Source organism: Trichosurus vulpecula, chromosome 1 (assembly GCF_011100635.1).
Source record: "Trichosurus vulpecula isolate mTriVul1 chromosome 1, mTriVul1.pri, whole genome shotgun sequence".
In the NCBI taxonomy this organism is placed as follows: domain Eukaryota; kingdom Metazoa; phylum Chordata; class Mammalia; order Diprotodontia; family Phalangeridae; genus Trichosurus; species Trichosurus vulpecula.
In genome coordinates this window covers 236971717-236987870 of record NC_050573.1, presented here as the reverse complement: position 1 = coordinate 236987870, position 16154 = coordinate 236971717, and the positions used below count along the sequence as shown (strand labels likewise).

Below are 16154 nucleotides of genomic sequence, written 5' to 3'. Positions count from 1 at the left end.
CCTTATGTTCCAGTAGAATGTAAGCTCTCTGAGAACGAAGAATTTTTTGTTTTCTTCATTGTAGTCTAGTCACCTAATCTTACACTCAGTAGGTGCTTATTAGAAGTTTATAGAATTAGACTGACTCGAACACGATCACTCCTATAGCAGGAGAGAAATTCATTTTGATTAGACACTTAGCTGGCTTGGAAAATTCTGGCATGATAAATTTCCTAAAACAAAACAAATTACAAGAATGATTTTGTTGGATTTTCAACCAAACAGATTGGAACCCATTACACAGAGAGGTGGGTGGTGTAAACTTACATTTGGTCGATTTCCAAAAGCAGCATAGAATGGTTCTTTACTTGGAGCAAACAAATTCTTGATATCATTCAAACACTCAATTTTGAACTTTTCAGGTTTCTTCTCTATCACTTCCCTAGAACAAAATAGGAACATAATCAAGGAATGCCAGATGATAACTTCTCCTAATGTTAAGTTCTTGACATGTTTGATGTTCCATTTGACCTTTTTTTTTTAAAAGGAAGTCTCACTTCTTAATCTTTAGAATTATCCTCAAGAAAATATTCATTAATTAAGATGCTACACCTTAAATTTGGTAATGGAAAGACCCTTCCAGGGCAAGGTCTCACTCTTCCACTTTGATGGATCTATGAGTTCATTGCTACAGCTACTTCACTCCAATGATGCAAACTGTAACCTACTCATAGTATCTCCTATTCTCTGGCTCTTGTCTGTGTTCTCATACATCCTCCATAGGGGGTTTCCACCTAACACACAGGTGCCTTCCTTTGACTCTCTTTTAACACTGCATGGATACCAGTGGAGCATAAGGTCTGCCAAATGTACTCTCCAAAAAAGATAATGATAGTAATCATAATAACGAACATTTATAAAGTGCTTCATGGTATGCAAAGAACATTACCTATGGGATCTGCTCTCATTTGCTCTTCACAATAACCCTGTGAAGGAGATTTTAAACTGAATGACCTTCACTATTCTTTGCTCCAGGAGAATATAAATTCACTGAGCATAGGAACTGTTTTTCATCTTGTCTCTGTAGACCCAACACCTAGGCACAATCAGTGCCTTGTACCCACAGCAGGATTTTAACAAATGCTTACTGAATGAATGAATTTCATTCTCTGAAATCAGAACTTAGTTTAAAAGAATAACCTAAGTATAATGAGTCAAGAAATTCAATGGGCATATATATACATACACATACATTCATACAATTGTGTATATATGTGTGTATATATGTGTACACACACACAGACAACACACATACACACACATTTGGAATACGTGGTCAGAGAATCATTGATTTAGAGATGAAAGACATCTTAAGAGAGCATCTTGTCCAACTCTCTCACTTCACAGATGAGGAAACAGAGACCTGATGTGACTTAGATACAGATTCTACAGGGTATCAAGGAGCTGAGCTGGAATTCAAATCCAGCTCCTCTTATGACATACGTAGCTTTCCCCTTCAGCACCCCCCTCCCTGGAAGTGTTCCATGTTCAAACACTGGGTTTCCCAGTTTTGCCACGTTTTCACTTAGTTAGCTTTTCAAATTCCTGCCTTTGAATCACTCATTGATACTTATTTCCTCTATTAGTCTTACTCCCTCCCAAATAAGCCTGATAATTTTTTTTTAAATGACAGTAATCTCATGTTAGGAGAGAGAGGAATGAAGTCAGTTAGCCAGCCAACAAGTATTCATTAAGCACTTACTATATGCTAGACACTGTACTAAGTGCTGGGGTAAAAAGAAAGGGGAAAAAAACCTGGTCCCTGCCCTCAAGAAGCTCACATTCTAACAGGGAAGAGACAATATGCAACAACAACGTGCATACACATACAGGGTAAATGGGAAATAGCAAGGAGAGACTAGCTTGATATTTTCTTATGTTATTACTTACTTTGATATAAACACAAGACCAATATCTAATTTACACTAATCTTGAGAATGCTCCAAAGAAACCAAAGAGTTGAGAAAGAAAAATAATTTCTGAAAACAAAAACATGATACTGAACTAGTACATCTAAGTTTTCTATTTTTACTAAAGTGTTTCTCTTCTAATCTCTTCACTGAAGTGACAGACTCTTGTATGGAGATGAACCTTGCTTCTTGAAGTCTATGCCCTTAAATGACAAGGTCTTACTGAGCAGGAAAGATTCTAGAAAAGGCCTTGTAACTGATTGACTGGCTGTTCTATAATGACTAACCTAGCTATATTTGGTCAGGAGATCATGAATTTTTTGGGGGGGGGGTTGTGTAGAGGGGGAGTGAGTCATGGCAATTCTTGAAGATTTCACAAAGTTGTAGACAGGCTGCAATCTGCTATGGTGGAAGGAACATCCACAGTAATGAAGGAATCTCTGATATTATACTTAGTCATATATTACTACATACATTACTACATGTATTAGCTATTGCCACCTTAGAAAGATTTTTTCTACCCCAACAGCACCCCTACCAACCAACTAATCACACACACACTCATAGGCAGATAAAATGTTCCATTTATTAACATACGTACCTATGAAAAGCAGAGAACAAGCTGCTAGGAGACAACATCAAAGGCCCCCTAGGAAGAATAGTTCCCTTGTCATTGACCCAGTGCAGATATCCTCGTGTCATGTCTGCCATTCCAATGGCCCGAGCTGAGCAGTACAGAAATTTGTACCCGTTCCTAAAGAGCACACATTTTCTAGTAAGAAATGAGTAATACCAATGTTCCCTAAAGGCAGTTATCTATAATGCTGAATATTGTAGAAACACAAAATTGGTTACAAACCAAACCATTTAAATATAAGCTATAACTCAAGGGAAGAAAATACAGTTTTCTATTTTAAAAGAAAAGGCTCAACTAAATGAAGCTCCTTCTTTCTAATCACTCACTAAAAAAATCAGCTTCTAGAACTCAGCAGAAAAAGTCAGCTAGGAACACAAATTTTTACCTTTTCTTAAACAATAATGTAAACCAAAAAAGAATGCAGACTGCCCCCCAGGTCTATAAAACTAAATAGTATTAAGTCAATGATAATAATTGATAATAATAATAATGATAATAAATCATGAGCAAACATATTCATTAACCACTTAGGACATAAAAAAAATTTGGTACCTATTTCTAATGATTCTGTCCTGATGGACAGGTGTAAGTCTCTTTACTTATAAAAGGTGTGTGTGTGTGTGTGTGTGTGTGTGTGTGTGTGTGTGTGTATAAACACACAGCTTATAGTATCTGAGCTGTGAAGTGGAAATGTGTAAACGTAACCTCACTATAACACTTTTGCATACTCATATTCTGGTACTTTTCAGTCTACGTGGAGGAGATCTCAACTTTTCTATGGAAAGGGCTCCCTGACAATATCTGACAGATTCAAAGGCATATGAAGTATAGAAATTAAAAGGCAACCATTTCCTCCTGACAAATCAGCACACCTGAGAATCAAAAACGGGGTAGGACCGGCAATGAGACACGGCACAAGCTATCCTCACATTACTGATTTATTGGCTCTCCCCTCTGCTCCGGAAAAGCATTCACAGAGAAAGTTTTGAAAGACAAGTATATGTGTATATACAGACAGGGGAAGGGAACTAGGTGGCACAATGGATAGAGTACTGGACTCAGAGTCAGAAAGATCTGAGTTCAAATGCTGCCTCACAAATTTACTAGATGTGTGACTTTGGGCAAATCATTTGACCTCACTGTGCCTTGTTTCCTCATTTATAAAATGAGGAGGCTGGACTTGATAACCTCTAAGGTCCATTCTAGCTCTCTCTATGACTTCATGATCCTAGAAGGAAAGAAAGGAGTGGGAAATTAAAAGGAAGCCCGAGAAACTTGGGTGCCATTGCTTTCCAAAAGGAGAAGGAAGTTCTATTTAAATTTTAAAGGGGAATCACCTGCCACAAATGATTTACATTGGTTGATTATTCTACTCCTTAAAAGAGTAAGCCAAAGCAATTCTAGGTTCCCAGAGCTCTGTCCCATGCTAGAAGGAATACGTACTCATTGATGGAATGGTAGAGTTTCGCTATGCCCTGATGAGTCCAGTCTTTGCCTAGTTGTGGGAGAATCTGCCCTAAAGCATCAGACCTAAGAAGGAAACAAGCAAAAGAAACAAACACCAAGAATGACGGATGAATTACATAGTTATAGAAATATAATTATATATAACACACACATATATATATTATGTATAAAATATATATATATATATATATATACATAATTACATAATTATAGAAAGCTGAAAATTTTATTATCTAGTTAACTGATACTCTGTTCCCTTCCCCTAACACTCCCTCCACCCAAGAAAAATAATCCACCAGTAATACAAAATGCAGATTTGAAAGGCAGGCAGCCGCTTCATCCAAAGGACAGCCTGACAGCTGCCTAGCAGGACCGAAAAAGCAATCAAGGTGATTTCACCAACACACTTTATCAGGATAAGGAAGTCATTTGCAAAGTGGATCTCCACTGAAGCAACTTTCAATCTGAAATCACATTCGTGAGATCCAGACGTTAAATCTAAGTGAGAACTTTGCTCCAGATTCTTTACAATCACATTCTTCTAATCTCTCTAAACTCAATATAAAAGATCACATGCTTAGATTAGCATCTGTGATCTCTCCATGCTTCACAGCTCTCCGAAATGGTGCTCATTACTGGCAGTGTGTCCAAAGCATCACCAAGGCCAGAAGCTGCCCAGGTTCAAGAACTCCCATTCTTCCCAACCCCCAAACCATTTCCTTCTACTTACTTGGTTATTGTTCCATCGATATCCGAAATTATGATCTTGTCATTCCAGTTCCACAGGTAAATGGTTCCTGCACAGCGACAGGTGCCTTGATACTGGGTTGTAATGCTAAACACGACATCATTTGGGCCATCTTGGAGCTTCAGTTTTGCCTTTATAAAAGCAGGGCGAAAGGTGGTTAAGTGTATCTGTGTGGTTTAGATTCAGATACACAAATGCACAAAATAGCTTTAGTGAAGCTGAAACATATCCTAGGTGAGAAATGTTTGTCCACTAGAGTTCTCATCATTATTGTAGTCTCAGTGTTAAGCATGGTGCCTAAAATGTAGTAAGTGCTTTAATAAATGCTAACCGACATTCACTGCTGTGGAAGTTCTCAAAGGCTAGGTGAGGGGAGGGGAGTAAACCCTCTGGCAGGTCAATTATCTGAGGACTGACCCAAGTTCAAAGAAACTCATCACCAGGTTGGCGAGAGGGTGCTAAACTTTTCAGCCCCAGTAACCCTGAAAGACCTATCAGGTCAAAGAGGGGCTGAAATATTGAAGCATAATAAAAAGTTACACCAGTCTTTCCTACAGCCAAAGATATGTGTCATGCTGCCCAATGCAGAAATGCAAAAACAGTTATAATTATTAAAGAAGAAAATAGGTTTACTTACATAAAAATCACCATAGTGATGCCAGGAAGTACAAATAGAGTCAGCATAGAATACACTGATTCTGGAGTCAAAGGATCTGGGTTCAAATCCTACCTCTGATCCTGCATGACCTGACCTTGGGGAAATGACTTAAACTCTCCCAGCATCATTTCCTTTGCCTGTAAAATGAGTAGGCTGAACTCAATGATGTATGGCGTTTCTTCATGACTCCATTTGGGGTTTTCTTGGCAAAGATACTGGAGTGGTTTGCCATTTCTTTCTCCAGCTCATTTTATAGATGAAAAACTGGGGCAAACAGGGTTAAGTGACTTGCCCAGGGTCACACAGCTAGGAAGTGTCTGAGGCCAGATTTGAACTCAAGAAGATTAGTCTTCCTGACTTCAGGCCTGGCACTCTATCCACTGTGCCACCTAGGTGCCCACACACAGTATAGGTCTTGTTAAAAATGACAATTACACTCAACAGCAGTCATGTAGTGCAGGACTCGAAGGCAAGACTAAGACAGAATAAGTCTGGATCTAAATCAAAACAAACTGTGGAGAACTATAGCAAAAATGTGGAAGAAAAAACAAGAACCCTGTGTACTACTTGGGCTACTGATGCTCACTGTCTCTTGTGGGCCAACCATCTTTAAATGCTCTAACCCACAGGCTGGTAACAATTTACCATTTTCTGCAGGATAACTTTTTAAAATTTGCCATATTTGTACTCAAGCCATTGAATTTCCTCTATTCAATTTTGAGGAGGAAATAAATGATTTTTCTTCTTACAACACAAATTCCCCACTTTTACTTCAACATAAACAAACCTTTACCTGTTCTTAGAACAAGGAAGGGCACAGTCAATGTCGTTGGGATGTACAACACTCTAACACAGGGAAGTACAACATTTATATGTCACAGAGGCCAGAGCACACTTTCTAGAGCCTGTGACCCAGGAGATTCTGGTTCTAGCATGGGCCCTGCTCTAACCATGCTCTATGACCCCAGGGAAGTCCGTCAACCTCTCTGAGACTCAATGTGTTTCATCTAGACAATGAGTTGTACTAGAAGATCTACAAGGTTCCTTCTCACTCAGAGTCAATGAGTTGAAGCTCTCACATCCTAGGATTAGCAATTTTCTTCTCCTCTGCTCCAGCTTACCTGTTCTCTGCTCTCTAATGGTTTTTCTTTTAATGAGCTAGGAAGTTCCTGGACATACTCAGTAGCTAAAGTTTTGAAACCCTCGAGAAAAATTTTGCCCTGGAATTTTCATCATTTCACACCTTTATGTTGAAAAACTTTCCATGACTCCCTGTTACCTACAACATCAAACCTTGTTTCTCTACTTGGTATTCAAAGGCTATCCACAATTCAAACTGATCATTCCATCCAATCTTATTTCTAACAATTCCCAGCATAAATAACCTTACTCTCTGATTTTGTTAGGCTGGTCTTTTCACTGCTCTGTCCCTTACTCATTCCCAACTTTGTGCTGTGGTTAATTTTGTTCCCTTTGCCTGGGGTGTTCTCCTCTCCTTTTAGCCAAAGCTTATCTTTTTTCAAGGCTCAGTGGCACGTCCTACCTTTCCCTTGCAGTTTTGTCCAACTACCCAACCCTCAAGGATATCAACTTCCTTACTTTAAATTCTTGTCTCTGTCACACCATTAGGCACTTACATATCTCCTGTCTGGCATCATTTTCTAATTATTTCACATGCATTAGCCTCATCTTTTCAATTATCCTTGAGAATGCTTATGCCTTTGTATTCTCCATGGGGCTTAGCATCAGCTGAGGAACACAATATATGCTCAACAAATACTTGTTAGGTAAAATGATTAGTCTTCAAAATGAATAATCTGCCTTTATTTCAGGACACTTATTCTTGTTCCCCTTGGCAGGGGTGGGGGAAGGCCCTTCCCCCTGGATATCTATGCACCATAGCTCCTATGTACAACCTCTCTCCTAATGCCAGAAGAATATTCATATATTTAAGTGAAAATTATTCACATGTTTTTATTTCCCTATTTTACAGTCAAAATACCCGCGAGAAGAAAATTCAAAGGAGTAAGAAATGAGAGTGACGAATTACATGACTGAATATATTGTTTGTAAAATTTTCCTTAAAAAAATGTATACATATACATATATATACACACAGGTGTGCGTGTGTATAAATTTTTTGTGCCACTTGGCATGGCAGACAAAAACATTGGTCTTGGTCTCACAGGACCTCAGTTCGAATCACTGCTTTGTTACTTATTAGCTGTGTGACTGGGCAACTTACTTAACCAACTTGAGTCTCGGTTTTCTCCTCTATAAAATGGGAATAATGACTCACTAATTCCTTTATAGGATTATTGTCTAGAAAATACTTTGGAAAATTTAAAGTGCTAAATAAACGTACACTATTACAACACACCATACAGACTACTTACGATTTGGTCTGAAGAAAGTCTAAGTGACTTCTTATAAGAAGTAGTGCTTCCATGGCTCAAGTGTTCTACTGGGACAGGATCGATTTTGAGAGAATCTTTAAGCTCCTGGGAGTCCTCGTCGCTAGATGAATCATTTTCAGTTGGCCTACAACAACAGCAATCAAGGTTAACATTTATTTAACTTAAGCTATTCTCAATAATATAATGATCCAAGATAATTCTGAACGACTTGTGATGTCTCCAGAGAGAGAACTGGTGGAGCCTGAATGAAGATCGAAGATTTTTTTTCTTTACTTTCTTCATTGTGTTTTCTTTCACAGCATTGTGAAATGTGTTTTGCATGACTACACATGTATAACCTATGTCAAACTGCTTGCCTTCTCAATGAGGGCAGGGAGAGAATTTGGAACTCAAAATCTGAAAAAAGAATGTCAAAATTGTTTTTGCATGTAATTGAGAAAAAATAAAAAATTAAATAGAAAAAAATTAGCATTTATTAAATGCTTATTATGTATTCATGCTGTGCTAAACACGGAGGATACGAATAAAGGCAAAAATATTTCTTGCCCTCATGGAACTCACAGTCTAATGGAAGAACTGATATGTACTTAAAAAGGTATATACAGGAGAGATAAAGAATAGATGGAAGGCAATCTTAGAGGGGAAAGTACCAGCAGCTGGGTGTATGGGAAAAGCCTGCAGAAAGCAGCATTTGAACTGAGTCTTAAAGGAAGTCAGAGATTCTAAGAAGGGGCGGGGGGAGGAAAGAAAACACTTCAGGCATGGAGGAAAAGAAGAACAGCAATGAGACCAGTGTGTCTGGACTGTAGTGTGGAGGGGATTCACGTGTAAGGAGAAAGACACAAAGGGTTCGAGTTGTGAAGAGGCTTAAATTTCAAACAGAGGAGTTTCCATTTGATCCTCGAAGTAAGGGAGAGCCACTAGAATTTACTGAGTGTGTGTGTGTGTGTGTGTGTACATGCGCATGTGCAACATGGTCAGGAAAAAAATGTTTCAAGAAAATCTTTTTAGTACTTAAAAATATATTAAATTCCTACTCTATTGAAGGCACTACACTAGGTACTAAGGTAACAAAGATGAAGACAACATGGTTTCTGATCTCAAGAAGTTAGCCATCAGAAAGAGAGAACAGACAGAAAAATAAGACAAGAATATGCTGAAGAACAATGCATGCATAGGACAGAGACATAGGGTTGTGAGAAATTAAAGGAGAGGGAAAGAGACTCGAATAAGGCTGCGATGAGGCTGTGGAACCCTTAAGAATAAGAAGTATTGTAGTAGGTGGAGACAGGGATATGGGAGGGAGAGAAGAGCAAGTGCCTTCCAGATGTGGAAGACAGTGTGAGTAAAAGTATGGAAATGGAAAAGGACAGGCCAAGAGCAAGGACAGGTTGAGTAGTCCAATTTGACCAAAACCAAGTCCATGAAGGAGATTCATATGAGCTCAAACTAGAAAATAAAGGCTGCAGCCAGACCATGGACAGAGTCTTGAACACTGGGCTGAGGAGTCTGGGCTTTATAAAAACAAATTACTGGGAGAGACAGTGTGCATTTATCTATTACAAACAAGTTTAGCATATTTTCTACTAGGTCAAAATATGCTTCTAAGCTGCTCAAGGGTAATTTAGAAAATGCTTTAGGAATTAATTTATTCCATGGATGGAAAAAAGGTCCAAGACATTTTCAATTAAACTAAGCAAATGCTGCATTTCATTTTCTAAACAGCTTTGTATTAGGAGCTAGGAGAATTACAAAAGATTAAATCAGACCTGGTCCCTCCCACCATAATGCTTCAAGTTCAGTAGAGAGATGCAATGTATAAATAAATTACTACAATACAAAATAGTCCGTGATAGTAAGTGATGGAATCCTAATAAAGCTGTCCCCAGCCCCAATATTCTAACTTCCTTATGGGCCCCACTGAATAGCAGGCATGTCCTGATTTAACCAGATGATCTGGCTTTAACCACACTTTAGGCCCCCAGACTCAATATAGCCACTGCCCTTAGCTAACCACTACCCTCAGATCCAATTCACATATTTGAACAGGTATGTTCTTGTACTCGACCACAATCACATCATCCATTTAGGCCAAGACAGGACCACAATACCTAACCATCTATCTTGACCAGACAGGACCACAACAGCTAGCCAACTGGAGGGCAGCACGACCAGAATGTTTAACCACCAAACCATAGATGGGACCCCTCCCCTACCACCTAATCCCTTGACAAACCCCTCCTGCCTATTTAATATGCATAGTTTCTGTTACGTAATTGCATCTTTACCCTATAAAAATCCATCTTGCTTTCTCTGAAGTTGCTGGTTCCTCTTAGAACTTAGCATGCTTCATGAGAGGTATCAATCTCAATAAATGCCTAAACTTGGATTGATGAAACTGCAACAGTTTTTGGCATCCCTGGGTGGGCAGAGAAAACCCCAACTATTTTTGGTGTCCCTGGGTGGGCAGAGCTGAAACCCTAACAGTAAATATATAAATCTCCACAAGAGTTTCACTCTAATTACTCACTCTGACAAAGAGGTGACCTGGGAATTGAAAGGTTATACCAATGGAGCCCAGGCTTTGGGAGGTTCTACTAAGCCTGAAAGGCTTTGAGTATGGGTCCGGTTATGGTTAGTGTGTCTGTCATTTTAGGAACAACCTAAGTTGGAAAAGGCTCATCACTAGGGGGTTTGCTACCAATCAGTTGGTCAACTAGAAATTTATTAAGTACCTACTATGTACTAGGCACTGAGCTAAGACTAGGGATACAAATAAAGGCAAAACCAACCTAGCAACAACAACAAAAAAACCCAGTCCTGGCTCTAAAGGAACTCATACTCCAATGGGGGAGACGACATGAAAATAGCCATGTACAAACAAGATACATACACACACACACACACACACACGGTACTAATCTCAGAGGGAAGGCTTATGAGGACAAGTAGAGGCTTACCAAAAGTGGGTCTTTAACTGAGACTTGAAGGAACACCGGAGACAGAGGCAATTAGAGAGAGTTCTAAGCCTAGAGGACAGCTAGTGAAAACTCAGAGTTGGAAAATAATGAGTTTTACAAGCAAGAAACAGCAAGGGCTTTGAAAGCCAAAGAGAGGATTTGATATTTATCCCTTGTGGTAATAGGTAGCCACTGGAATTTACTGAATGGGGGGTAACATACGGTCAGACTTATACTTTTAGAAGATCAATTTGACAGTTGAGTGGAGCATAGACTGAAGTTGGGAGAGACTTGAGGCAGGGAGACCAACCATCAGGCTATTTAAATAGTTCTGGCATGAGAGGATGAGGGTCTGCACCAGGGAGGGAGTAGTATTAGAGGAGAGAAGGGGATATATATAAAAAACATTATTATGAAGGTCTAAACTACAGGACCTAACAACTAACTGGACAGTGGGTGGTGCTAAGGTTGTGAACCTAGACGACTTGGGAAGATAGTGGTACCCTTGTTGTTAATAGGGAAGTTAGAAAGAAAGGAGGGTTTGGAAAAGATGAATTCAGTTATGGACATATTGAGTTTAAGTTGTTTACGCGACAGGCAGTTGGGAATGTAAGACTGGAGTTCAAGAGAGAGGTTAGGGCTGGACAAGTAGATCTGAGAGTCATGTGTATAGAGATGTATTTCTAAAATGATAGGAGCTGATGAGATCACCAAGCGAAATAGTATATAGATGGAGAAAAGAAGGCCCAGAAGAGAGCTGTGGGGGACCTCTACTGTTAGCAGGAGGGACCTGGATGAAGATCCAGTAGAGAAAACAGAGTAGGAGTACCCAGACAGGTATGGGGAGAACTGAGATAGAAGAGGGCCATGAAAAACTAGAGAGAAGTGAGTATCAAGGAGAACGAGAGATTGATAGTAGTGTCAAAGGCTGTAAAGAAGTTAAGAAGAATGTCAATTCAGAAAAAGATATTAGATTAGGCAATTAAGTGATTATTAATAATTTTGGAGAAAGAAATTTAGGTTGGATGATAAGGTTGGAAGCCAGACCGCAAAAATGTGAATTTCACGTGGTTATTAGCAACTTATGAAGACCATCTGCTATGATAAAGAGTTGCATTCTGCTTGGTGACAGAAGTGGGCACCCTCATCCCCAAATTATTGAAAGACATAGGTGAAGACCAACGTATGATGAAAGTTCTGTCTCACAAGATTATTACCAATTGGGAAAATCAGGGATGGCTTTATTGAGTAGGTGGTGTTTGAAATGGCTTTAAAGGGCAATTAGGAGTTCAAAAAGCATTGAGAGAATTTCAGGGATAGGGAAGAGCACAAATGAAGGCACAATGTCAGGAACGCCTGGGACAAGATGGTGAGCAGTCACTGTGGCTAGAGTGGAGAGTCGTTATAGGAGAATACTATGAGATAAGAGTGGAAAGGTTAAGATGGCAGCAGATCATGGAGGGCCTTGAATGCCAGGGTTCTTAACATGAACTTCATTAGTTAGGAAATATGAAATCATCGAAGGGATTTAAATAGAGGAATGACATGATGAAATCTCCACTTATGGAAGCTTAATCTGGCAACAACATAACGAATAAATTGAGAAGGGAGAGAATGGAAAGGCAAGAAGACCAAACAATTAATAATTTTATTTTTTGAGTTCTACTCTTATTTCTTTCTCAAGTAAAAGCCAGGAAACATAAATGGTGCCATATACAAGAAGAGCAACATTAGATTGTCAACGATTCTTTTATCTTTGGGTTTTTTTTAAAGTAAGTGCTAAAATTGCTCTACCACCTTCACAATCTCATACACTTAGGTTGGAAATCCTAAATAATTAGCTAGCCATTTTCTTTGGCTAATGAGGCTATTTCTCCTTGATTCCCACAATCTGAATGTAATAAAAACTTATCTATGATTTGCTATTGTCTTATTACATTTTTAGTTCAGGTAACTAAGGTCTGCTGATGCCTTTTACAAAGGATGTCTGAATTTTGAAAAGGTACAGTTTAAAGAAAATCTAACTGCTCCTATTTAATTCAAGAGCCAGGAAAACCACCTAAAGATTTTATTCACAATTGTAAAAGAGGAAGATGAAGGAATAAGAAAATGAAAAAGTTAGCTCTAACATAACTATGTTAAAGAATTGAGGGAAAGGAGGAGGAAGAAAATTTAAATGGGAAATGGGCAGAGACAATGGAGGAAAATTCTGCAGGAACCCCAATTTTTGGTTCTAATAAAAAGGAATAATCTGGTGATTCAACTCTAGCCACCATACTGGTTTGATTTTACTAGTGCCAACTATTCCAAAGAGACAAGGAGAAAAGTCTGCATCTTCAACGAAATGTTATCTTAAGAGGTACATCATCTAGTCTCCGAAGTCCTCATCTTTTGCATCTTTTTAAACAAGTGCTATTTTAAGGCAATCCTTCAAATTCAAATACTTAATAGTATGATCACCATGACAGATGCTTGGCCTGTTACAGAATATTATATTTTTATCATCTGACTTCACACATTTTTAGAAAAGTCAAAGTGAGTACCTTCTAGCTATCTAAGTAATTCAAAACAATTTCCAACTAAGGACATCCAAAAAACCTTTCTGATCCCCAAATCACAGAATGATTTCCTCTGAAGCTTTGAAAAATAGTAGTTAATTTATCTAGCCCAGAGAAAGAAGAAAACAAATCAAGTAAAATGCTCAAGTAATAATGAAAAGGCACTCACCTCATATTTGTTTGCTCTTTTGCATTCATTGGCAAGTCACTTGTTTGTGGTATCTCAGACTTCCCTTCTTTGGCCTCTGGTGGCTTAAAAACACACAGCACACACACACAATAAACCACCTACTAATAATGGTAGAAGAACAAGGTCATGCAGGCCTGATTCATGAATGACTTCTGTCACATCCCTTAGAAGTGGTCATCTAGTATCTTGCTGTTGGAGCAGTTACTTTCTAAGCTACTTCACAAAACCAGGGGTGGACTCTTACTGTGAGAAAGCTCTTCCGTACGGTGAAACAAAATCTGCCCCCTCTAATTTTGACCAGCAGTGTGCTGGTATATGTTTTAAAAATAACTTTCTAAGGGAAAAAATAATGTACACAGGACACATTTCAAAATTTAATCTGTATTATTGTCTTCTCCATCATTATCTTAAATCTAGATGATGAATGGAACAACGACCAAACTCTGATTGGTAGCGTTTGCCGATCTCTGAGTGTCAATACTCAACACAGAAGTTACTCAAAGTTATTCTTAAAACAATATTGCTGTATACAATGTTCTCTTGGTTGAACGATTAAGTCATTTTGACTATTATAAAACTACCAATTAAAAATAAAAACATATAAAGAGAGATGCTATATGCATCTAGAGAAAGAACTGATAAGTAGAAGTTTGTATAGAATAATTTTACCTCTCTCTCTCTCCGCTCCCCACCCCCCCCATGGTAGCCATCTCTAGGGTAGGGAGGTGGGGAGGGAAGAAAAAAGAAGAAAAAAGAAATTTACATGATAACTTTGCTATATATTTGGAGAGAAGAGCAAGTTGTACATGATAGATTTACAATTTCAAGTGCATTAATACTTTTTAGTGTACTGGGTTGTGGAAATGCTTGTTTTGTTTCCTGAATTGAAGATTAAGTTAAAAAAAAATACTCAACACAGAAAATTTAACAATACAAGCTGGCTTCCCCACAACCCTAACTTTAACCCAGTGGTGTTACTTCTGTCCTTTAGAGCTACAGAGGATAAACTTAATATTTCTTAAAGGTAATAGATTTCAAATAACTGAAGAGCAGTCTTGGACTTCCCAAATCTTCTCTTCTTTAGTCTAAACTTTGCCTGCTCCTTCCAACTCAGTAAGTGTTTCTTTGTGTCAGAGATTCAAAGGGGCGCAAGGGAGAGGGGAGAGAAATGAAATCAAAATAGGTCAGCAAAACCAAACAATACATATTTGCTAGTATATGCAATATTCCTCACTTACAGTCTCCTATCTCTCTAATGAAAGGAAAGAGGTACATTATCTCATTTTTTCTTTGGGACCAAATTTGACCATTATAATTATACAGTGTTCAGTCTCTGTGAAATGTCTTTTCAGAAGAACTCTAGAAATAAAATTACTGTGTAAAGTATAGGTCTCTAAGCAAAAGCACAATGACCCTCCTCACCCTGTAGAGTTCTTTCACTTTATAAAAGGAGCCCTTTCCTATTTCTGAATTTCAGAGGCTATAGCAATAGTGGTATAGGTTTGTTCCACGATCACCTTTCTGGTAGATCCAATGTAAACTCTTCAAATTCACCACTTAGGGAACTTTTTTTTTTTAAACACCCAGGGAGAATGATTAGCTCTGGTTTCTTTTAGGTCAAATCAATAAATATTTATCATGTACTTATTATGTACAAAATCATAGGGAGAAAAAAAGATGAAATAAAACACAGCCCATGCCCTTGGGCAGCTTAAAAATCTGATAACAGAGGTAATACTGTATACAAACTCTAAAATTAAATGAGAAAAAGGTGTAAAAGTATCCTTACCTGTTTAGCCATGCTCTCCTTTTTGCGCCAGAACCACCATCTCCCAGACTTCTTTGGCATTTTATCTTTAACCCAGGATTCAACCGTAGCCTAAAAGCATTTGGTCTGAGTTATTTCAAACACTTTACCAATTATGCGTGACTCAGTTACAGGAGGTGAATCACTCTATACTAGACTATCTACTTCCCTCTTATTACAGTCTCTTCTAGGCAGACAGTTAAGGCTTTTAAAATCAACTGTCCTGTATTATCACAAAGTTACCATATGGCTAGAGGTTTCTTGAGGCTTTAGCAACTCATTCATCTGTTCTATCTCTGTTCCCTTCCCCACAGGCAGGCCCCAAAAAGTTTGATGTTGGGTGGCCACATAATATGGAGACATACTGGAGATATAACATGGTAACAGTGTGCCTAACAGGCAGGCAAAAAAATCTCCCTGACCTATTCTGGGGTATCTTTCTGAACAAGTTCAAAAACTGTCTAGACCCACTGGCCTGTAAAATCTGTACTGGTATTACTGACATTGACAACATTCCTTTGCTAGGCATATCACCTTCTATATATTTATCCATATTTAATAGACTAAGAAAATAGTTGTTCAACTTTGAATTCACTCCTATAGTAAATAGACTCAAATTTTGTGTACAAGTATGGATTGCCAAGTAATAAAAAGAAAGGATAGAGTTTTTTTTTAATTTCTTCTAGATCAATTACATTTATTTATAAGGTAGCAAGGCAGTGTAATGAACAGAAAACTGGAACTGGAGTCTGGAGGACTGAGT

General features: G+C 38.3%; 1 protein-coding gene across 3 annotated transcripts in view; it reads right to left on the bottom strand.

The window, feature by feature from the left end:
- The window catches only part of LPIN2 (lipin 2), a 106337-nt gene that overhangs the window by 6044 nt on the left and 84139 nt on the right, over positions 1-16154 (bottom strand). For all 3 annotated transcript variants that reach the window (XM_036749833.1, XM_036749841.1, XM_036749826.1), the window contains exons 12-18: positions 15374-15463; positions 13564-13646; positions 7856-8000; positions 4784-4932; positions 4030-4116; positions 2551-2703; positions 307-421 (exon numbers count right to left, since the gene is read on the bottom strand). In XM_036749833.1, coding sequence (XP_036605728.1) covers positions 307-421; positions 2551-2703; positions 4030-4116; positions 4784-4932; positions 7856-8000; positions 13564-13646; positions 15374-15463 — 822 coding nt within the window. The remainder of the gene's footprint in view (positions 1-306; positions 422-2550; positions 2704-4029; positions 4117-4783; positions 4933-7855; positions 8001-13563; positions 13647-15373; positions 15464-16154) is intronic.